General features: G+C 39.5%; 1 protein-coding gene across 1 annotated transcript in view; it reads left to right on the top strand.

Moving 5' to 3' along the window:
* The window catches only part of FAM122B (family with sequence similarity 122B), a 79,233-nt gene extending 63,664 nt beyond the window's left edge, over window positions 1-15,569 (top strand). Inside the window, exon 10 of the mRNA XM_029241193.1 lies at window positions 14,972-15,569. Within this exon, the coding sequence (XP_029097026.1) occupies window positions 14,972-15,032 (61 nt within the window). The 3' untranslated portion in view covers window positions 15,033-15,569. The remainder of the gene's footprint in view (window positions 1-14,971) is intronic.
* The last annotated feature ends 8,992 nt before the right edge of the window (window positions 15,570-24,561 follow it).

The raw sequence follows: 24,561 nt of genomic DNA, 5'->3' as shown, positions 1-24,561 counted from the left end.
CTAGGCAGACCACCTAGGTTGGAATCCCAGTTCTCCCCCTGTGTAACTTTGGGCAAGTTTGAAATCTTTCGGAGCCCCAGTTTCCTCAGCTATAAAATGTGGATTATAAAGTTGTTGTGAGGATGAACTACGTTAATATATAAAAAGCACTTAGAGTAATACCCTGTCCATATAGTATATGAGCCATTATTAAGAATGTTATTGTCACCCAAATTCCTTCTGGATGGCTGAACATTTTTATCTGACCTGGGGGCCTTAGTTAGTGTCATGGCTTTTCCCTTCCCTTCCCTGCCCTGCTCTGCCCTTCCCTTTCCTCATATGTAGAAAAGTATCTATCAAACGTCTATCACAAGAAAAGTGGTGTTTAAGGGGAATTCACTTGGAGAGAGTGGTAACACCCTAATGATAATCCAGGTCTGCTAACTGCATAGAAGAGATGGAACTCAGGGGTGGCCTTGGACATGCCCCCTTCCCCAGATCTTGTCCTCAGTATGCTCATTTGTGGGGCGAGGGGGTTGGAACAGATGATTTTGGAGGACTCTGACAAAAAGGTAATTTTGCTTACCTTTATTTATTTTTTTAAATTAATTTATTTTGTATTTTATTTTTGGCTGCGTTGGGTTTTCATTGCTGTGTGAGGGCTTTCTCTAGTTGTGGTGAGCGGGGGGCTACTCTTCGTTGCGGTGTGCGTGGGCTTCTCACTGCGGTGGCTTCTCTTGTTGTGGAGCACGGGCTCTAGGCACGTGGGCTTCAGTAGTTGTGGCACATGGGCTCAGTAGTCGTCGCTCACAGGCTCTAGAGCGCAGGCTCAGTAGCTGTGGCGCACGGGCTTAGTTGCTCTGCAGCATGTGGGATCTTCCCGGACCAGGGCTCGAACCCGTGTCCCCTGGATTGGCAGGCAGATTCTTAACCACGGTGCCACCAGGGAAGCCCCTTTGCTTACCTTTAAATGAGTCAGATTTAGCACACGTTTACTGAGTACTATTCTAGTAACTTTCACAAAATTTCACAAGCCTGTGAGATACGTATTATTATTATCCCCCCCAATTAAAAATGAGAACATGGAGGCCAAGAGAAGATCAGCTGGCCCCAAACTGCATGGAACCCAAGGGGCAGAGCTGAGATTTGAGCCAGGTCTGCCTGATTCTAGGGCTTGTCTCTTCTACATGGTGATACTGCCTCCTGTGGCTCACTGTGACTTCCTTCAGAGAGGTAAATTGGCTTGGCCAAGGTCACACAACTAAGCAAGGAGCAGAGGAAGGACTAAAACCCATGTGTTCTGATTCCAGGGCCAGTGTTTGGTCTACAAATCACAGTGGCCTGTAACAATGAAAGCTAACAGCATGCTAAGTGCTGGACTGATTAATGACCCGCCTCTTGCCTACCAGCTCCAACAATCTAAAGTCAATAGACAACACATCAGCCATGTAACCAAGAGCCATGTGGCACCAAGATCAGCAGACCTCTGCAGGAGTCAATCTGAAATGCCTGGAGGGGTCCAAGAGGGTTTGAGATGGACTTCCTGACTGCAGACTCTGTCAGAAGCTATTTGAAGGTGTTAAGAAAAGTGACTTGCTGCCTCTCTTTCCAAAGAAATGGATTAAGTTGAAGATCTCCCCGTTCACTGATCTCCAAAGTAGGGTATGCACATTGAGGTGTGGGAAGAAAATGTTAGAACTTCTAATTCCATTGTCTGTTTTTTAATCACTTTTAAATTTCTATTTTCTTTTTTTTTTTTTTTGGCCGCACCAGCCTGTGGGGTCTTAGTGCAGCATGTGGGATCTTAGTTCCCCAACCAGGGATCGAACTCACACCCGCTGCATTGGAAGCGTGAAGTTTAACCACTGGACCGCCAGGAAATTCCCTAAATTTCTATTTCCTATGTATGCTTTATGATGTAAAACATACACACTAAGCTTAGTTTATAATTTACAAATTATTAATATACCCATAATTTATAAATAATTTTCTATTTTTGTATAGGTTATAGAATGTCCTTAATTATTATATTAGTTTATAGTACATTAATATAATTTGTAAACTAGAAATGTATTTACAAAGTATAAATGCATTGATAAAATATATAATGCATTGATAAATATATATAAATGCATTATATTATATATAAATGCATTGATAAAATATATAAATAAATATATTAAAATTATACATATTTTACACATATTATACATGGTATTTGGAGATATACTTGAAAACTTTTTTCTAAACAGAAGTGCAAGGAGATAATACACAGCCCACCACTATCCACTAGAAACAGCAATATTCTGAGGCCTGCTTATGTTTTGGTAAAGCAGAAACCCCATCTTCTTTTGCATTTAATAGCCATAAATCATGTGTTGGTCCACCTGTCCTGGTCTAAGTGTCTACCCCGAGTGCAGAGACTCTGTCAGGGACAGAGTCCCTACCTTTGTATGGTTGACAAGCACATGGTCCAGTAATGGGGGGCCAGTAACATCAATTTTGAACCATCCACACAACAGAATTTTATCTCATGATTTTAAATGATGTTGGAGACAACATATATAAACAGTTGATACAACTCAACATCAAAAAATAACCCAATTAAAAAATGGGCAGAAGAACTGAATAGACATTTACATTTTTCCAGGAAATGCAGATGGCCAACAGGCACATAAAAAGATGCTCAACATCGCTAATCATCAGGGAAATGCAAATTAAAAACACAATGAGATATCACCTCACACCTGTCAGAATGGCTGTCATCAAAAAGACCACAAATAACAAATGTTGGCGAGGATGTGGAGAAAAGGGAACCCCCATATATTGTTGGTGGGAATGTAAATTGGTGCAGCCACTGTGGAAAATAGTATGGAGGTTTCTCAAATACTGAAAATAGAACTACCATATGACCCAGCAATTCAACTCCTGGGTATATATCTGAAAAAAACAAAAACACTACTTGGAAGAGGTACACGCATCTGAGTGTTCATAGCAGCATTATTTACAATTGCCAAGATATGGAAGCAATCTAAGTGTCCATCAACAGATGACTGGATAAAGAAGATGTGGTATATATATATATATATATATATACACACACACACACACACACACACACACACACACACACACACAATGGAATACTACTCAGCCATAAAAAAGAATGAAATAATGCCATTTGCAGCAATGTGGATGATCTTGGAGGGCATGATGCTAAGTGAAATGTCAGAGAAAGACAAATACTGTATGATATAACTTATATATGGACTCTAAAATATAAAACAAAGGAATGTATATAACAAAACAGAAACAGACTCATAGAGAACAAACTAGTGGTTACCAGTGGGGAGAGGGAAGGGGGACAGAGCAATATAGGGGTAGAGGATTAAGAGGTACACACTATTATGTATAAAATAAGCTACAAGGATATATTGTACAACATGGGAAATATAGCAAATATTTCATGATAACTCTAAGTGGTGTATAACCTTTAATACATACATACACACATAAATAAATAATGTTAGAAAAAAATATGTCATGATTTGGAGAGATGGTCTTATATTGTAATCATAAACAAAAGTAGTTTACAATAACAACAGGATGATCAGTATTTTATTTTTTTAAAGAAAACAACAGATTGTGTATACATGCATGGAAAAAGACAAGGAGGAAATAGCCCAACATACTCATCATGGTGTGCAATTGTAGGCATTTTAATTTTCTTCTTTGTAGTTATCTTTGCTTTCTAAAATTTCTATTAGAAGTTTATATTGCTTTTGTAATCAGGAAAAACACTTTTCTGAAAAGAAAATAAATTGAGCACATGCACTTGAGAAGGATGTACGTATCCTTTCAGTACACAATGCAGTCCTACAGAAAGAAAAATGAGCCTGACTTGTCACAGTTTCCTGCAAGAGGATGCTGAGGACTTTATCATATCAGTGCGTGGTGAGGGCACTGGGGGAGAAGTTTCTCTCAGGTCTCAGAACCAGGAAAAGCTACACTGGTTTGCTTTTATCTTATGGACACTGTGACTCATGTAACTCAATAATCTTCAAACGCTTTTGCCTGAGAATCCCCTGAGATTTTTAAATTTTTATTTTGAAGTAATTTTAGATTTACATGAAAGTTGACAAAAAAATACTACAGAGAGTTCCCGTGTACCCTTCATCCAGTTTTCCTTAATGTCAACTGACTTAACCATCATACAGTGATCAAAACCAGGAAATTAACTTTGGTACAATAATAGTAACTAAATGTTTTAGTCCACTCAGGTTGCTGTAATAAAGTACTGTTGACTGGGTGGCTTATAAACAACAGAAATTTATTTTTCACAGTTCTGGAGGCTGGAGGCCTGATAAATGGGTGCCCACATGGTTGGGTTCTGGTGAGTCCTCCTCTGGGTTGCAAACTGCCATCTTCTCTGTGTCCTCCCATGGTGGAAGGGGCAAGGGAGCTCTCTGGGGACTCTTTTATAAGGGCACTAATCCCATTCACGAGGGCTCCACCCCCATGACCTAATCACCTCCCAAAGGCCCCACCTCCAAATACCATCATATTGAGGATTAGGATTTCAACATATGAATTTGGGGGAGGGGGGACACAGACATTCAGTCCATTACACTAAACATCAGAGTTTGTTCTGATTTCCTCAGTCTTTCCACTGATTTTTTTTCTGTTTCAGGATCCCACATAGCATTCAGATGTCATGTCTCCTTAGTCTCCTCCAATCTGTAACAGTTCTGTCTTTCATGACCTTGATGCTTTTTAAGATACTGGCCAGCTACTTTGTAGAACGCCCCTCAATTTGGGGTTGTCTGATTTTTTTCTCATGATTAGATCAAGGTTATATATTTTCGACAAGAATACCACATAGATGATTTGTGCCATTCTCAGTGTTTCCTGACCTTTAATAACAGTGTCCCCTTGCACATTTTTATCACACAATTTTAAAATCATAAGTGTAAATAATTGCAAACATGTTATTTCCAATCTATTATAAATATCAGCATTTTAAATAATACTGTTACTTCACTCTTTTAAATGTATTCTAAATACCAAATACCGAAGTGATTTTTACCCACCATCATTTTATTTTAAAACATATAAACATTTTAAACATTTAACATTTTATTCCTTGAATCTGTATTTTTAGTTCATTTCCCTCAGAGAATTTTATCTTAAGGTAATACATTTTTATATGTGAAATGTAATGCTTCCACATCAGACTTCTCTGTAACAAAAATATACTTATAAAGTGAAATTAATTTTTACTTCCTGTATCCATAAAACACTACTAAAATTATTATAACTACTGTACATAAATGATCAAAACAAAATAAATGTATTAAAAGGTTTTGAAAATAATTAACAGTTACAAAAAGCATTTAAAAAAAATTTTTATTTTTGTATACACTGAGTCTTTGTTGCTGTGCGCGGGCTTTCTCTAGTTACGGTGAGCGGGGGCTAATCTTTGTTGCAGTGTACAGGTTTCTCATTGTGGTGGCTTCTCTTGCTGCGGAGCACAGGCTCTAGGCTCGTGGGCGGAGTAGTTGTGGCTCATGGGCTCTAGAGTGCAGGCTCAGTAGTTGTAGCGTACGGGCTTAGTTGCTCCGCAGCATGTGGAATCCTCCCAGACCAGGGCTTGAACCCGTGTCCTCTGCATTGGCAGGTGGATTCTTAACCACTGCGCCAGCAGGGAAGCCCAAAAAGCATATTTTTATTTAAATGCATCTCAGTGAAATGGAAGGGACTTTTTTTCAGGTATCCATGGACAAATATTACTATATTGCTAGAAAGAGACAGTTATTCAGCATCAATTCTATTTCTAATTTTCTTTATATACATAAGGACTGAGAAATCTTGTTCATATAAATAAGAAGATGAGACTTGAAAAATTTTATTATAACACTGTCGTATAATTCTATGAGTTCCTTTGAGTTCCATACCAAATATCAGAGTGATCTCCCAGCAAAAACAACTTTTTTCCATTTTTTATTGCAATATAATTCATGTACCATAAAATGCACCCTTTTAAACTATAAAATTCAGTGGTTTTAGTATATTTTAAACATGGCTCAACCATTACCACTATCCAATTCCAGAAGAGTTTCATCACACCAAAAAGAAATTCCTTACACATTAGCAGTCACTTCCCATTTTCCCTTCCCCCCAGCCCTTGGCAACCACTAATCTTTCTGTTTCTATGGATTTTCCTATTCTGGGCATTTCATATAAACGCAACAGTGTAATATGTGACCTTTTGGGGGGGTCTTTTTTTTCGCTTTTTCTCAGTGTTTTCAAGGTTCATTGTTTTTATGGCTGAATACTATTCCATAGTATGGATGTACCTCATTTTCTTTATCCATTCATCAGTTGATGAACATTTGAGTTGTTTCCACTTTTGGTCATTGTGAATAGTGCTGTTATGAACATTTGTATGCAAGTTTTTGGGTGGACATATGTTTTCATTTCTCTTGGGTATATATATCTAGGAGTGGAATTTTGGGGTCTTATGATAACTCTATGTTTAACCTTTTAAGGAAGTGCCAGACTGTTTTCCAAAGTGGCTGCACCATTTTCCATTCCCACCAGTAGCATATGAGCGTTCCAATTTCTCCACATCCTTGCCAATACTTGTTGGCAAAATCTGTCTTTCTGATTATAGCCATCCTAGTGGGTGTAAAGTGGTATCTCTTCATGGTTTTGATTTGGATTTCCTTGATGGCTAAATGATTTTGAGCATTTTTCATGTACTTATTGGCCATTTGTATATCCTCTTTAGAGAAATATGTCTATTCAGATCTTTGCCCACTTTTAATTGGATTATATGTCCTTTTATTATTAAGTTGTAAGAGGTCTATATATATTCTAGATACAAGTCCCTTATCAAATATATGATTTGCAAATATTTTCTCCCATTCTGCATGTTGTCTTTTCACTTTCTGAATGGTATAATTTGCAGTACGAAAGTTTTAAATTTTCGTGTAGTCCACGAAAATTTTGTGTATCTCTTTTTTTTTTTCTTTTGTCACTTGTGCTTTTGGTGTCCTATTTAGAGATCCATTACCTAATTCAAGGTCATGAAGATTTATAACTATGTTTTCTTCCAAGAGTTTTAGTTTTAGTTTTTATAGTTTTAGCTCTGGGTCTCTTGCCATTTCCATATGAATTTTAGGATCATCATGTCAATTTCTGCAAGAAAAGCCAGCTGGGATTTTTTTAGGGATTTCACTGAATCTGTAGATTGTTTTGGGGAGTATTGCCATTGTAACAATATTATGTCTTCTAATCCATGAACAAGGAATGTCTTTTATTTATTGCTTCTTTTATTTCATTCAGTGATGTTTTATAGTTTTCAGTACACAACTCTTACACTTCCTTTGTTAAATTTATTCCTAATTATTTTTTTATTGCAAATGGAATTGTTGTTTGATTTTCAATTTGTCTATTGTTAGTGTATAGTAGTAAAATTGATTTTTGTATATTGATCTTGTATCCTGCAACCTTGTTGAACATGTTACTAGCTCTAATATGGTTTTTTTTGTAGATTCTTTAGGATTTTCTGCATACAAAATTATATTATCTGTGAATAGGGATATTTTTACTTCTTCCTTTCCAATATGTATGCCGTTTATTTCTTTCTCTTGCCTAACTGGCCTGACTAGAATCTCTAGTACAATGTTGAATAGAAGTGGTAAGAGTAGATATCCTTGTCTTGTTCCTGATCTTAGGGAGAAGGCTTTCAGTTTTACACCATTAAATCTGATGTTAGCTGTGGGTTTTTCATAGACGTCCTTTGTCAGATTGAGGAAATTACTTTCTATTTCTAGTTTTTTGAATGTTTTTATCATGAAAGGACATTGGATTGTGTGAAATGCTTGTCCTGCATCTACTGAGATGAATATGTGGGTTTTGTCCTTTGTTTTATTAATATGGTGTATTACATTGATTGATTTTCATATTTTGAACCGACCTTGAATTCATGGGAAAAATCCCACATGGTCATTGTATGTAATCCTTTTTATATGTTGTCGAATTCATGGAATTCATATACCAATAATTGCTGGTATTTTGTTAAGGATTTTTTATTATTGTGGTAAAATACACCTATACATAAAATTCACCATTTCAACCATTTCAAAGTGTCCAACTCACTGGCATTTAGTACATTCACAGTATTGTGCAATCATCATCACTATTTAGTTTCAGAGCATTTTCATCACCTCAGAAGGAAACCCCATACACATTAAGCAGTCACTCCTCATTCTCCCCTCTCCCTAGCCCTTGTCAACCACTTATGTAATTTCTGTCTCTATGGATTTACCTGTTCTGAATTTTGTTGAGGGTTTTTTTTAATCTATATTCATAAGGGATATTGTCTGCAGTTTTTGCCCAGGTGTGAAGTGCAAATAACTTGGGTGAAATCCTTTCTATTTAGAGAATGACTAATTCAAATTCTTTATAAGTAAAAAAGGGGGCCTAGCCTTTCTGTAAAACACAATTATTCACAGGCCCCTTTGTACCCCTTTCATTTGGCAAGAGAGGGAGGTGGGCAGAGGAAAGGAAGAGAGCAGTTTTTCAGCTTTGTCTCTCTTCTGTCTGATAGAGAAGGAGGACTTTGGAAGGAAGCCTTCCCATTTATCTTCCTTGCCCTCTAGTCTCCCCTTTCTGTTGCTGTGCTCAGCCCCAAGTTGCCTCAAGTAGCCAGATCCCAGGACAATATCTCTGAGGTCTCTTCTCCTCAGCTGGGGCCTTCGCCCTCAGACTACTCTCAAAACTGCTTCCCTTTTGGGTGTCCCTTGCCTATAACCCTTGCTAACTGGCCAGATGGCATCCATTTGCTTGAATCACATGTTCTTGTTTGCTAAGGTCTCCCTAAAGTCTGTCCAAATTCCCTGAGCATGAGGAATGTCAAGCCCCAAAGTTGTAAAAAAGGGGACTTGCTGGAGGCCAACAAGGAGGTATTTCTGGAGATCACGGTGCTGTTTATGTAATTTTCAAGTAATGCACACAGGCAGGTTCATCATTTGGTGAAGTAGGCTCAGGGAGTGGGAGTAAAAGTTTACTCCCACCTTTACAGTGCGCCTCATAGCCCAGCCCACCCTACAGCTTTGTTGAGAGCTAAAAGTCCCTGGAGAGACTTGGAGGTGGGGAAGATTTTTTTTCTCCAGGGAGGCTTCCTGGCTTACACTTCTCCAGACCCCAAGGATACTCCCAGACTCAGGGTGATGTCATTTGAGTGTTTTCAGATAGAGAATTTAAGACTTACTCTGACCTCATGTGCTTTGTGTTTCCAGCTGAACTCAAACTTTCCAAAACTTGGGTTCATTTACCTTTAGTCAAAAATTCCCTTTCTTGGCTCCATTTCTAATTACACGTGGGCCTCTAAGTCTTCTTGGCCATCAGGTACCAGTTGATCAAAAGTACCACACATTTAGGTGGGGCCAATGAGGCTGACATCTCCTTTGAAGTTCAAAGAGAGTTGGAAATGAGTGCAATATTGCTCACATGATGTCAACTCACATGTTTGAAATATAGTGTGTGACATTTGACAAACTCAGGCACATGGTAAGGCAGCCGTTCTGCTTATAGAGCCAAAGATTCCACTCAGGAATAGGGAAATGACTTCCCATTGAGGGTCTGCTCCTCTGTTGATGGCGGACTCAGAATAGGGAGCTCTTTGATGAGGAGTCTGAATGCTACTTCCAACTCTTGGGTCAGTAATGAGCTATTTGAATGATTTCAGAATTTTAGTAGGCAGACCTACCCTCATCCCTTGCCCTCACTCTAGGGGAGAGCCCCCACTGAAGGCATAAATGTTTTTCCTGCATGGTTGATAAAAGCTACCTGTCGTATGTATGTAATATACTTCTCCCTGAAGACTACTCCAGATAGCTGGGGCTTGGCCAGCCAAACCAGAGAAGGCAAATTTCCTGCAAGTAAGCTCTCACTTCCCTCATCTTCACCATAGCAGACTTTAGAGCACTCTCTTCTATCGAATCAGGATGAGACAACAGAACCTTCAATTCAGCACCCCTGGTAATCTGGACCAGTTGCCTACGGTTGTTATACAAAATAATAATAGTAGTGAATAGTCTTGTTACAATACCGTTATCATTATCTTACAGACAAGGAAACCAAGGCCAAGGGAGGGTACGTTATCTTTCCCAAGATCAAACTGGCAGAACCTGGGCTGGAATTCTGGTCTGTCTGACTCCAGAGACTACCTCTTAACCATTACACTATGTCAATTCATTCACTCACTCAACAAGTATTTAATCAGCACCAATTATGTGTTAGCACTATTTTAGGCACTAGAGATACAGCAGTCAGAAGGTCATCCAGCGGATCATGACACTGTGGGCCTCCAGAAGGAAGAAGTCTTCTGGGGATCAGTGACATACAATGGAGGGTATATCTATTTGCTAGCAGGATGAGGGATCTCAAAAAGGTGAGAGCTCCAAACTCGAGCACGGGCAGCGTATAAAAACCTCAAGCTGTGAGGCAAAGGAAGGTAGAGTTTGAGCTCAGCTCTGGTCCTTAGCAGCATCCTATGGGCTTAGTGTAGGCAGGCTGTGGCCCACGTGCCAGTGCTTGAAGTGGAGAACATGCCCCATTAGTCTCCATAACTCTGTGAAGGTCAACCACCCAGGGCCCCCTAACCATAGGCCAACCTTATGTTTCCATGTCTGCTCACCCTTTTTTGCTATTAGCAGCTGAATGTGTGATGCTTGTGGCTCCTTGCAAGGAACTCTGGCAGCGGGTCACAGGTGGAGCTGAGCTCACCCCTCCTATAGATACATTTCTCCCTTGTAAAGAAGGGAAAGAAGATAGATCAAAGGACACCAGGGCCCATGTGCTTCATATGGAGACCCGGGTGAGCTGAAAAGGAAGGGGGAGGAGGGGACTAGGGTAGGCTACAGCCGAGCCATGATTTATTGGCTTGTTTTGCTCCTGCACTTCTGTTTACCCAGCTGGGCCTGCTGCTGCCCAGGGTCCCGGCATGTGCACAGCCACTCTGGCCAGTCCTTGTGGTAGTGTCAGAGAGAGCGTGGACTGTGTCAGCTCCTGGCAAAAGTGAGGCAGTGGAGTTCGTGTTTGATGGTTGCAACACTCCTACCCCACTGGGCCTTTTCTCACCCCCATGGGGTACCCCCTCCCCACACACGTATCCCAGTCTCAGCCACAAAATCCCTGGGGCCTTTTTCTCCTTAGTGGAGCCTGGTGTCACTCAGGTATCTAAGACATACCTACACTAACAGGTAAGCATCTGCCAACAGCCTCAAGCCTAATTCTTCTAGCATTTAAAAATGCTGGGCACCTCTTTACTTAATCCATTCAAGGTAGATAAGAACAGAGCGCCTCAGGAGAAGAAATGAAACAAATAGCTTGTGGAAGAGTTGTAGATCCAAGAACATGAATCGAGTCCCTAGTCTTCTAGGCCAGTCTTCTAAATCCTGGCATCTCCATAAAGCTCACTGACTGTTTTAAACAGCAATAGAGAAGTCTTGGCAGCCCCACATTAGAATGATTTCAGAGCGGTGTGTGTGCACGTGCCGAGACAGAGAGAGACAGATAGGGTGGTAGCGGTGGTGGTCAGGATTTGAGGACTCAAAAGGCCCTTCCAGGTACATGTGGTCAATGGTCTGTTAGTGCGTAGAATCAGCTCTACTTCTCTCAAAAATCAACACAATAAATTAGGAGTTTGGGATTAGCAGATACAAACTACCATATATAAAACAGGCAAACAACAAGGTCCTACTGGATAGCGCAGGGAACTATATTCAATAATCCTTTAATAGACCGTGATGGAAAAGAATATGAGAAAGAAAATATACGTACACACACACACATATATGTGTATAACACTGCTGTGCACCAGAAACTAACAAAACATTGTAAATCAACTATACTTCAATTTAAAAAAAAAAGAAAGAAAAACTCTCTGGGGAAAAAAAAAAACCCAACAAACCAACACGACCCCAAACCAAACAGAAGGGAGTAGCAACTGGTGGCAGAGGGCCCCTGGGCCTTGAGTAAGCACCAGAGGGGGCGGTTCTGAGTGGGGCTTTCAGATCCTAGCTCTGCTACTTATTAACTCTTTGACCTGAGCCAAGTTGCTAGCTTAGCTTAGCTTAGCTTCTCTTAGTCTCAGAATCACCCTCTAAAATGGGAGCAACACCTGCCTCACCTCATCGTTGTGGATATTGAACATGATAAAGTCTGTCAGGCACTTAGCAACCCATCTGCATGATCGATAGGAGAGGGCTGTGATGATCAAGATGAGGATTCCGGAGAACAGAGGATGGGACATCTGAAAGCTTCAGCACTTTTGATGTTCATTCCTAGTGTTTCCACAGTTCAGAGGAATGTTTGGAAGGGTGGAAACAACCCAAGTGTTCATTGATGGATGAGTGGATAAACAAAATGTATCAATAGTATACACATACAATAGAACACTACTTAGCCTTAAAAAGGAAGGAAATTCTGACACACGCTAGAACATGGATGGACCTTGAAAACATTATGCTAAGTGAAGTGAGCCAGTCACAAAAAGACAAATACTGTATGATTCCACTTACAGGAGGGACCTGCAGTAATCAAATTCACTGAAACAGAAAGTAGGATGGTAGCTGCTAGGGACTTGAGGTAGGGGGAGAAGGGAAGTTGTTTGATGTGTACAGAGTTTCAGTCTGGAAGATGAAAAGGGTTCTGGAGATGGATGGTCGCACAACAACGTGAATGTACATGATGCCACTGAACTGTACACTTAAAATGGTTAAAATGGTAAACTTTATGTTAGGGTTCTGTTACCACAATTTGTTTTGAAATTAAAGTTTGAGAATTGATGGGGTTAGGGGTGTATGCGTGAGGAATGAGAGCGGGGAAGAGCCCTGGTAAATAGATGAGTGCTCCAGTGAAAGCCTTGCTGGGATTCTACTATGTTCTACCCTACTATGAGAGGGCGGCTGATTTCCATAAAGGGGCAGAGACAGAGAAAACAGAAGTAGGAGAGGACGATGGCCTGGGGCTGTCAGTGTAAAACAAAAGATACGAGAGAATAGAGGTTTCTGAGCTCTGAAAATGCAGCAAGCTAGGAAAGAAGGCTCCATCCCAAGGCTATGGTCCCCTATGGTGAGCACCAAAGCCCATTTGGACCACAGCTGCAGCCAGAGGGGAGACCTTAGAAGGGAAGGAGGAGGTGCCTTGGGCTGGCCTGAGGTAAAAATGGCAGAGATTCACGAATGCAATCAGCTCAACTGCCCATCATTTCCAAGGCAGAGTGGCTGGGGCCAGCCTCTCCTCTTCCTGCAATCCCGCTCCCTCCGGCTCCACAGGGCACCGTAAGGATGCCCTTCTCCTTCAGTTGGGCTGCCTGGTTTCCCTGGAGGGGAGGATCTGGAGGCAGGCCTTCCAGTCCTCACATCCCTAGCAGACCTACCTCCTGGCTGGACTATACCGGCCCCTGCGCCCATGGCCCGTGTCCATGTGGACACACCTAAGTCCAGGACCGGCACAAGCTGAAGAGATCCCAGCCCAGGCACGGAGGGAATTAGGCACGTCTTCTCTGCTCCTGAAGTAATGTTTGTCTTTCAAATTCTGCCAACCAAAATGGCTTGGGCTGTGATTCACCATCACACCGTTATGTCATACTTCCTTACTGCTTTTATGACCAAGGAAGACTCCAGGCACAGTAGCCATATTATGTCCCAGCAAACTCCTGCCCAAATTAAGTCACTATTTCTGGTCCCTGTCGCTGTTCAAAAATGACATCCAAGGATAATTGCTGTTTTAGGGGCACATTTTAAGGCAAATGCAAGAAATAATGAATGTACCTATTTTCCGACTGAAATTTGCATCCGTCTTTTTACCCTCTCCTGGCAAACATGTTTTACGTTTATTTAAACAGCCCTTAATAAAAATGTACAGCTGCAAAGCATCTTACTACTCAATGCTTTCTGGTTAAGAAAATTGCCCATAATCACAGTTGACTTTCCTATTTGTAACAGAATATTATTTTTCATTGATGCATGGCTGCGGCCCAATGTGTGAACATTATAAACGCAGTGGGAGGCTTATCTGAGGTTGCAAGCACTTCATTCATTCATTCCTTCAGTCAATCAACAAACTTGTTTTGTGGATTTACCATGTGGGGTTTAGGACCTTTTACAGCAGAGGGAAAAGCATCCTCAGAGACATGAGAGAGCATGGCAGTCACCGATATGATAAGGGTAGCCACTGTCAACCACAGTTGATGTGACATGATTGGCTGTAAAGTGTGACATCAATAATTTGTTACTGATAATAGTGAATGTACCAAAATTTACTTTAGTTATAAGTTGGAATGGACTCAAGGTTCTCCTTATAATAGCAGCGTCACTCTCACTTGCTTGCATTTCAGTATGTACTTGTGACTTTAGCCTGTCTTGGAGAAGCCATAATTATACTTCTCACAATCAACTGCTCCTAATACTGGCTGCATTGCATGTTGAGCGCCTTAGAAATGAGAATGTGACCCAAGAGGCAGTTTCCAGGCTAGGTTTCATGGAGTGATTGTATTGTGCACCTCATATATCTGTCTTGGAAAACAGATGGAAATTCTCAGTAAAGAGTCGAACTAGAAAAGGAACTTACTAATAATGAACTTGATATGCTATCTCTACTGGGCGTGTGGCAGGCTGCTGGGGGTACAGAAAAGGGATGCCTGTGTTGCCTTACCTTTCCAATATAAACTGGATTTCTGGAATTAACCAAAAGATAGATGGAATAATACCTCACATGCAAATAGAATAAGTGATTGGCTTGGTGTTCTGATTTGAAGGGTACCCAAAATGTTTCCCTGCCCCTGAAACTACTCTCCCACTGGTGCTTGATTTTCTAATATTAGAAATTGCGGTAGAATTACTTTATTTGTTTAAAATCTATGCTTTGTTCTTTTAACTGTTTTTCTTTTTCTTTTCTTTTTTTCAAATGTATGCTTTAGGAAAGGAGGATGCTTTAAAAAAATAAGAAGCACATTCAGGAATGAACTGGAAGCCTGCTAGAATTGTTAAGAAGACCAGTTGTGTGGAGATGCAACCTCAGTAATTAATCAGTGAGCAGCTAGCAGCCAAATATCTGATAAGAGGGAGGAGGCCCTCTCCTTTGAGGGGGAAAATGACTCCCTTCTGATTGAAAAAGCACCATCCCAGACCTTCTTGCTGCTGACATGCAGATGTACATCTGGCTGTAATCTCTCACTCCCTGCTAGCCTTTGCCAAGCTGTGTGGAACAGAAATCCCCGTTTCTCCCCCATGTAAGGACACAGAGAGAAATTGAATAGTTACATAGTTAAAATTCTGAGCACTGGCGAGGAGAAGGAACATGCCCAAAGCAATAAAAAGACTCTCACTTCAAAACTGTGGCTGAAGAAAGATTCGAGCAGTTTAAACAACTGGTTGAGTTGATTGGGGTGAAGGGAGTAGGCGTCTCAGAGCCACGGACAGGTCTTGATACTCTGCAGACAAGCCAAGAAATCTTTAAATTGTGTTCAATCTACTCAAGGTTGGTGAACAAGACAGAACAAATGCTTAATAAAAGTTGACGGGATTTATTTGCACCTAGGTGTCTGTGTTTCAATAAATCCTGCTCTAAATTTTATTTTCTGTGGAGTTATTTTAAATGCAGGTTTATTGATAAAGAGTGAAAGCAGGGGCTTCCCTGGTGGTGCAGTGGTTGAGAGTCCGCCTGCCAATGCAGGGGACACTGGTTCGTGCCCCAGTCCGGGAAGATCCCACGTGCCGCGGAGCGGCTGGGCCCGTGAGCCATGGCCGCTGAGTCTGCGCGTCCGGAGCCTGTGCTCCGCAACGGGAGGGGCCACAACAGTGAGAGGCCCGCGTACCGCAAAACAAAAAAACAAAAAAAAAAAGAGTGAAAGCATAATTAAGTGGGGAAATGTGCTCTGTTCCCTCTCTCTGAGCTGTCCAACTTAAGGGAAACCTATCATTCTGTCAAAGTGGTGGCAACTCATCCAAATTGCAGGACTAGCACATAGGAGGAAAATCATACCCTTTGAAGTTTTGCCTGCAAAACTTAGTAACCCACAATTCAGAAGTGACAGCAAACACCACAGTGCCTCTGCCTTTGGATTAAACACTGCAGCCTTCTTTAAAAGTGAAAATGTCCCTGGGGAGGTTAACGTATAAAGTTACTAGGTCCTTAATAGGGTGGTTCCTCAAACTGAGTATTTATCAGAACCATCTGACACCACATCTTTCATTTATCTTGAGAACTTTAAAAATGCAGGACAGTAGAGAGAGGAATATAGCAAACACTTGTGTACTTGCCACGCAGAGTGGAAATACAGTACTATATTTACTTTGTCTTCCATTAAAAAAATAGAATAGTTTAATAGAACAGATTTTTAAAATAGCTTATTTTTTAAAATAAACTACAGGAGAAGTTGAAGTTCCCTTAATCTCCCACTTCTAGTCCATCCATTTTCCTTAATTTGATACATTTTCTTCCAGGCCGTAAATAATACACTATATAGTTTTGTATGTACTTTGAAAATTCAGCATTATGTTCTTGAGATCAATCCACGTGGGTGCATAATGATCTAGTTTGTTTTCACTGCTGAACCGTAACCTATAGTACAACCATGACACATTTCATTTATTCATTCCCCAATTGATGGATATTTATGTTGTTTCCTTTTTTTTTTTTTACTATTAAAAACAACTTGCAGTGAACACAGGTGTCCATGTGTCTTTGTACACTAGGTGGCAAATTCTCCAGAGTATGTACCTTTTAGATAGTAGAGTAGGATTGCCGAGGTAAAGAGTACACACACTTTTAGTTTTTCTGGGTCTTGGCAGATTACTTTCCAAAGTGTCTGTACCAAATAACAGACACCAGTCTATGTGGTCCCACGACACCATACCATTGACAATTCTTGAGTTTTAATTTTTGCCAATCCGACAAGTAAAAATCATGTCTCCTTTTTCTTAATTTCCGTGAATACTAGTGAGGTTGAGCATCTTTTCATATATTTATAGATCACTCTAGTTTCTTGGGTCTATTGCCTGTTTGTAATCTTTGCCCGTTTTCCTTTTGGGCTGGTTGCCTTTTAAAAATTGATTTGTTTTATGTCTTTTAGATGCTGTTTCTTTTTCAATTTTTGCATGCCAAATATCTCCTCCCACTATATGGCTTGTTTTCACTTTATAGTGTTGTTTTTTTCTATAGACATTTTCATATTTAATGCAGCCTCATTTATCCATCTTTTCTTTTAAACTTTTTGAGGTTTTTGGGTGTGATTAATGATTCTTCCTTACTCTTAGACCATAAAGATATTCTATATTTGCATCAAAATGTTATGAAATTCTGCTTTTAACATTTAGATCTTTAACTCATTTTGAACTGATTCTCAGGTAGGATTTGAAGAAAGTTCATCTAATTTTTATCTTTTCTCACATGGATCATTTTAATACCATTTATTGAATAGTCTATATCATATCCTCCATGATTTATAATCAACCTCTGTCATATATCCAGTTCTCATAGATTTATATGAGTTGTTTTTAGGCTCTTTTAGATTCCACTGGTCTATTTGTTTATCCATCTGCCAATCCCACAGCACTCTTTTAATTGCTATAACATAATAAGTGTTGAGAATCTGCCCCCCATTGATCTTCTTCAAAATTGTTTTGTCTATTCTTGGTGCATGACTCTTCTATATAAATTTTAGGATCAGCTTGTCAGGATCCATTAAAAATCCTGTTGTGATTTTGATTGAACTTGAATTAAGTTTATAGATCAATTTGAAGAGAATTGCCATTTGATGTTGAGTCTTCTCATACATCATCATGGTATATCTCTCTTTTTGAGGTTACCCTTTTCTAAACTTAATTTTTTAAAATATTTGCCTAATTAGATTTTTTAATAATTTATTACAGATTTTGGAAGATTTACTGTGGTTATTTATTTATTTTTGGCCGCGTTGGGTCTTCATTGCTGCACGTGGGGCTTTCTCTAGTTGCGTCGAGCTGGGGCTACTCTTCGTTGCAGTGCACAGGCTTCTCACTGCGGTGGCTTCTCGTTTTCTTTCTTTTTTTTTTTTTTTTTTTTTTTTTGCGGTACACGGGCCTCTCACTGTTGTGGCCTCTCCCGTTGCAGAGCACAGGCTCCGGACGCGCAGGCTCAGCGGCCATGGCTCACGGGCCCAGCCACTCCGGGGCATGTGGGATCTTCCCAGACCGGGTCACGAACCCGTGTCCCCTGCATCGGCAGGCGGACTTTCAACCACTGCACCACCAGGGAAGCCCACGGTGGGCTTGTTGCGGAGCATGGGCTCTAGGCACGCAGGCTTCAGTAGTTGTGGCACGCAGGCTCAGTAGTTATGGCTCCAGGCTTAGTTGCTCCGTGGCATGTGGGATCTTCCTGGACCAGGGCTCGAACCCATGTCCCCTGCATTGGCAGGCAGATTCTTAACCACTGTGCCACCAGGGAAGAACCTAAACTTTTAATTTTGATATAATTATGGATTCATAGGATGATGGAAATGTAGTATAGAGACGTCTCCTGTACTGTTCACCCATTTTCTCACAGTGGTTACATCTTGGTTTTTCAAACAGCTTTATTGAGGTACAACTGATATAAAAAACCCCGGACATATTTAATGTGTATAATTTAATTGGATAATTTGATGAATTTGAAGATATGCATATAGCCATGAAACCATCACCACAATCAGGTAATAAGCTATACAACACCTCTAAAAGTTTCCTCCTGCCCCTTTTTTTGGTTGTTGTTGTTCTTTTGTCATTAGAAACTTAACATGAGATCTACCCTCTTAACAAGTTTTTAAGTGTACAATGCTGACTTGTTGACTATAAGCACGATGTTGTACAGCAGATCTCTAGAACTTATTCATCTTACATAACTGAAACTTTATGTCAGTGATTACATTTTACATAACTAGAGTACAGTTCCAAACCCAGGGATTCAACATTGGTTCAATGTTCGTGTATACTTCTAAGCCATTTTACCCTGTGTAGATTTGTATAACCTCCACTGCAATCAAGATACAGAACTATTCCATCACCACAAAGATAGCCCTCATGCTACCCTTTTATAGTTACATCCACCCCATTTCTGACTCTCAGAAACCACTAATCTGTTCATCTCTACAGTTTTGTCATTTCAAGAATGTTATATAAATGGAATCATACACTATGTGACCTTTTGAGATTGTCTTCTTTATTCAGCATAATTCCTTAGATATGCATCCAAGTTGTTGTGTGTATCAATGGTTTTCTCCTTTTTATTGCTGAGTAATAGTCCATGGTATGGATGTACTACACTTTGTTGAACCATTCACCTATTGAGGGACATTTTAGTTGTCTCTGTTTTGGGCGTTTTCTGTTTGTTCTGTCTTTTGTCTTCATTTTCTTGTTTTCCTGTGGGTTACTTAAACATTTTTTAGAATTTCATTTTGATTTATCTACAGATGTTTTAGTGTATCTCTTCATATAGCTCTATACGTAACTTATCACAGTCCACTGGTGTCATTTACCTATTAGAGCAAAGTATAAAATTTTTGCTTCTCTTTATGTCCCTTTACCTCCCGCCACACACCCAGTTTATAATGTAATTGTCTTAAGTGTTTCCTTTACATACATTGAGAAACATATTAGACAGTGTTTTACTTTTTGCTTCAATCATCAAACATAATTTAGAAAACTCAAGAGAAGGAAAGCCTATTGTATTTACCCATTTTTTTGTTCTTTCTTTGTTCTTCCTTCCTTCCTGATGTTCTATGATTCCTTCTTTTATTATTTCTTTCTGTCTGAAGAACTTCTGTTAGCCATTCTTTAAGGGTTGGCTTACTAGTGACAAATTCTTTTAATTTTCCTTCATCTGAGAATGTCTTGATTTCCCCTTCATTCCTGAAGGATACTTTTGCTGGATGTAGAATTCCGTGTTAGCAGTTCTTTTCTTTCAGCACTTGAAAAACATTGTGCCACTTCCTTGTGACCTCCATAGGTTCTGAAGAGAAATCCACTAACATTGGAATTGTTTTTTCCTTCTACTTAAGGTACCATTTCTCTCTGGCTGCTTTCAAGATTTTTTCTTTTTATTTCGCTTTCAGAAGTTTGACTATGTATCTCTGCCTGGATTTCTTTGGGTTTATCCTTTTGGGGATGAGTTTTTATTTGATCTTGAGTTTGACTTGAAACCATTAGAGGGTTTTGAGCATGGAGGCAACAAGATCTCTTTTTATCTTTAAAAGATAACTTTGGCTACCGTGTAAAGAAAGGATGGTAGAGGGGCAACAGGGGAAACAGAAAGACCAGTTAGGAGGCTAATGCAGTAGCCTGGATGACAGGCTATAGTGGCTTGGATTAAGATGGTAGCAAGTGAATGTAGCCGTAAATAGGGGCAGATTTTTTTTTAACATAACAAAGTGATATACACTTCATTCAATAGAGTTGATACATATGTGTTGATTTTTTTTTGTATTTAAAAGCATCATTGATGTGGACAAACTGAAAACACAAGATAGTACTTTAACAATTTGCTAAATATAAAGAGGATTTATGGAGAAAAGGGATCAGGCAAACCACTTGCTTGTGGAATATCCCTATTCTTTAAGAGAGACCAGACAAGAATACAGATAGACTGGGTCTAGGACTGACTACACCAGCGGGTGGGTCTTTGGATTAGCAATATCAGTATCACTTGAGAACTTGTTGGAAATACATTATTAGACCTCCACCTAAATTTACTGAATCAGAAACTCTGACCCAGAAGACAGCTTTAACAAGACCTGCAGGGGATTACCATGCACACTGAAGGTTGAAGACAAAGGTTTGAATCCTGCCTCTGTCATCATCAAGCTGAGTAACTGATACACATCCCAAATTTATGGAATTTCAAGCCCATCGTCTCTAAAAGGAAAGAAACATCATCTACATTGCAAGCAGGGCTGTCAAGAGAATTCACAGAGATAATGAACATGAAAACACTTTGTAAACCTAAAACACTGTAGAAACATGAGCAACCTATTATCTATCATGTGGAAAAATTTTAAAAGCTTTTGAAACTCATAATGATATTCATTCAATATATGATAAAGCATGCATGTCTGTTCTTTTTTTTTAACATCAGAAAGGGGCAGATTTGAACTCTGTTTTGGAGAGAGACTTGAAAGATTCATTATATGGGGGCTGAGAGTAAAGAGAAAAGGAGAAATTAGGATGACGCCTTGTTTGAGGCTGGAGTTAACTATGTGGATGGTGATGCCATTTTCTAAAGTATGGAAGGCCAAGGTAGGAGTATATTTTGGGGTAAAATTAAGAGTTCTCTTTTGGTCACATTACATTTAAGATTCTGTGACAGATAAACTGGATATTACAAGAAAGCAGATGGATATATGAGTCTAGAGCTCAAGAGGAGATGTCAAGATTGTAGAGATAAATTTGGAAGTCATCAGCATATAGATACTGTTTAAAGTCATGGGAATGTATGAGATAATCTAGGCCATAGTGAAACTAGAAAAGAGGGCTAAGGCTTTAGCCTTGGGATGCTTTAACATTTAGAGGTGAAACAGATGGGAAAGACAGCAAAAGAGACTGAGAAGAAACAGCAAGTAAGCAGGAGTAAAACCAGGAATTTATCCTAATAAGATGATTGGACAAGCACGCAGAGATATACATGTACAAGTATGCTCATCACAGAATTTTTATAATAGCAGAAATTGGAAATAAATTTCTTTAGGGAGATGATTAAATAAGTCATGGTGCATATATACTATAGAATATGCCGGGCAGACATTAAAAGGGTGGCATAAATCAACATTTATTGACATATAAAGAGGGCCACAACACATTCTTACATGAAAGAGCAGATTACAAAATTGCATATACAGTATGATGTAAAATTATATGTAAATTTAATGTAAAATTATATGTATTTATGTGTATGTATGTAAATGCTGTCCTGAAGGTAGGAGTTTTGTTTTTCTACTTTGTTTATTGATGTATCCCTTGAATCTAAAACAGTGTTTAGCACTTAGTAGGCACTAATAAATTTTTTGAAGGAATGAATGAATAAATGAATGAATGTTGAAAAACGCTCACCGAAATGTTCAGAGTGGTTATCTCTGGGTCTTGTGATTAAGTATTAATTTTCCTTTCTTTTATATATGTTTTGAATTTATAAACAATGGGCATACCTTCTTTTTATCAGGAAGAAAATTCTTCTAATTTTTGAAACCACCATCACCATATCAGTTACCTATGACCTCCAACTACCCCTGTTTGGCTGAATTCTGAGCAAAACAGTTGCTTTGCCATTGTAAATCCATATTTGGGCAGGAAGATCAGAATGATAGCAAAGAGATATGTTGGCTCTTGGAGAGCTGCAGGCAGGAAAAATGAACTAGGAGGTAAAGACTGATAGGAGCTGCAAGGAAGAAAGACCCATGCCTTTGGGGAAAGAAAGGAGTTGAGCTGGGTTTTTCGAAACAGGGCAACATAGCATAAGCTGAGAGCCCCTTGCAAAGCCTGACCTGCAGGGAGAGGAGCCTGTGGAATCCAGAGAGCACGGTGATTTCTGCAATCTAAATTCTTGACTCATGATTGTGGATGGATAGAGGAGTTAATAAAAGAGTCAAGCTGTGGTTCCAAAGATTGTGCTCTTTGGTACAGAAATGCCTCATTCCCTTTGGTGGTGGCAGTAGAAAATGACGGAAGCCTCTGTTTGAAGAAGTCCTTGGTTCTCTTTTTTTTTTTTTTCCAGTGGCTATGTAAAAAGCAAGTCAGATTACGATCTTTGAATAACTGATTGAACACTCTTTGGGATTTCATATATGTGTTTGCCAATCACTCTCTGGCCTCCCCTCCACTCTCCCACGTTAGCCTCCTACTCCCCTCACCAGAAGGTACCTACGTTGCTCCAATGTGGAAGGTTAATCTCCTGCTCGCGTTCCTCCTGTACTGTATTATGCTAAATGAGTGCTCATTTTCTTCCTGGCCTTGACTTACAAGATACTCTCTTCTGCTGCCCAAGTCGTGGAAAGCACAGGCTCCAGGAAAAGGGTGGTGGTAGAGATGGGGTTGCCAGATAAAATACAGGATGCCCAGTTATATCTGAATTTCAGATAACCAATGACTTTTTAGTATAAGTATATCCCAAATATTGCATGAGACATACTTATGCCAAAAAAGTCATTGTTTATCTGAAATTCAAATTTAACTAGGCATCTTTTTTTTTCCCCCTCTAAATCTGGAAACCCTAGGTAGAGAAAAAAAAGCCATCTTGTGACACAAGAATTTTCTCAGTGTTTTTCATCCAAAACTTACCAGATGTTTCTTAGATGGACTTTCAGTTTACAAAAGGGGAACATAACTAACTGATTAAGTCAAGATTAGACTGCAAATCAGTACTAGGGTTGGAAATGTAAGTTTTCAAGTTCTCCAACACATGATCTAAGTCAGTGGTCTCTTTATCAATAATATATTGACTAGAAGGAAGCAGGATTAGAATTATCACAAAGGCACATATCCCCATGAAAAGTAAAATTTAAAAGGAATCTAAAGACAATGACTCTTAAGGTTTTAATTTTATTTAGACTATGAGCATGACTATGTTTAGTCTCTAAAATAGTATTTCTCAAAGTGGGGTCCCTGGACTACCTGCATCGGAATCATCTGGAAAGCAGTCTGTAACAAACACAGACAGTGAAGATAATAGATCTTTTCAAGGATTGGGCCCATGGTCTTTGTCTCACCGGCACCACAATCACTTCCTCCTTCATCTCCAGAGCCTTTAGTTCCACTAATAGCTTTTATCCAAAGGATCTCGATGACAGAGGGTTTGTTGGTTCCTTTTAGGTTTTGTTTTTGCCATTACACATTACAAAAACAAAATTGTTAAAAGGTATTGATAACATTGTTAAAAGGCAAAATTGAAGAGGGATTTGACACTTCCCCCAACACACCCAAATACAAGAATCCGAAATAACTGTTAAATGTGAGAGAATAGATGATTGATCTGGCCAATATTAAATCACTAAATTTAATTTGATCTTGGAAGCTGAAGAAGTCTCCATCACCTTCATCTTGCCTTGGTGCCTAGCCATTCCATAAAATTTCCTCTCTACTTTTCCTTTCACTCTCTACTCTTCCTCCAAGAGAACTAATCATATCTTAATAATTTGGTTCAGAGCCACAGAATAATTGCTCCAGGTCAATACTGTACCTTATCAGATTGGAGAGCAGAAGTTATTATCAAAAATTAAAAAGAATGAGGTCAAGAGGTACAACTTGACTTTCAAAGTATCCCTAGGACATGTGTATAACCAGAATGACTTTTTAAATTGAGGGACTATGATTGCTGTCTATTAGAGCAAAGCAAATATGTTCAGTCAATCTGTCATTTCACATTTATAGCAAACGGTCTCACATTTGGTCAATTCCTTAATCACACGCTAATAAAAATAACATAAATAGTTTGGTAACTCACCCCATGCTACTAAAATGCAAGTAACCCAAGATAGCCTGGCTGTGTTGTTCTCATCTCGTTTTATCA

Source organism: Monodon monoceros, unplaced genomic scaffold, assembly GCF_005190385.1.
Source record: "Monodon monoceros isolate NGI ecotype Baffin Bay Population unplaced genomic scaffold, NGI_Narwhal_1 Super_Scaffold_22, whole genome shotgun sequence".
NCBI lineage: Eukaryota > Metazoa > Chordata > Mammalia > Artiodactyla > Monodontidae > Monodon > Monodon monoceros.
This window is presented reverse-complemented; position numbering and strand designations above follow the sequence as displayed.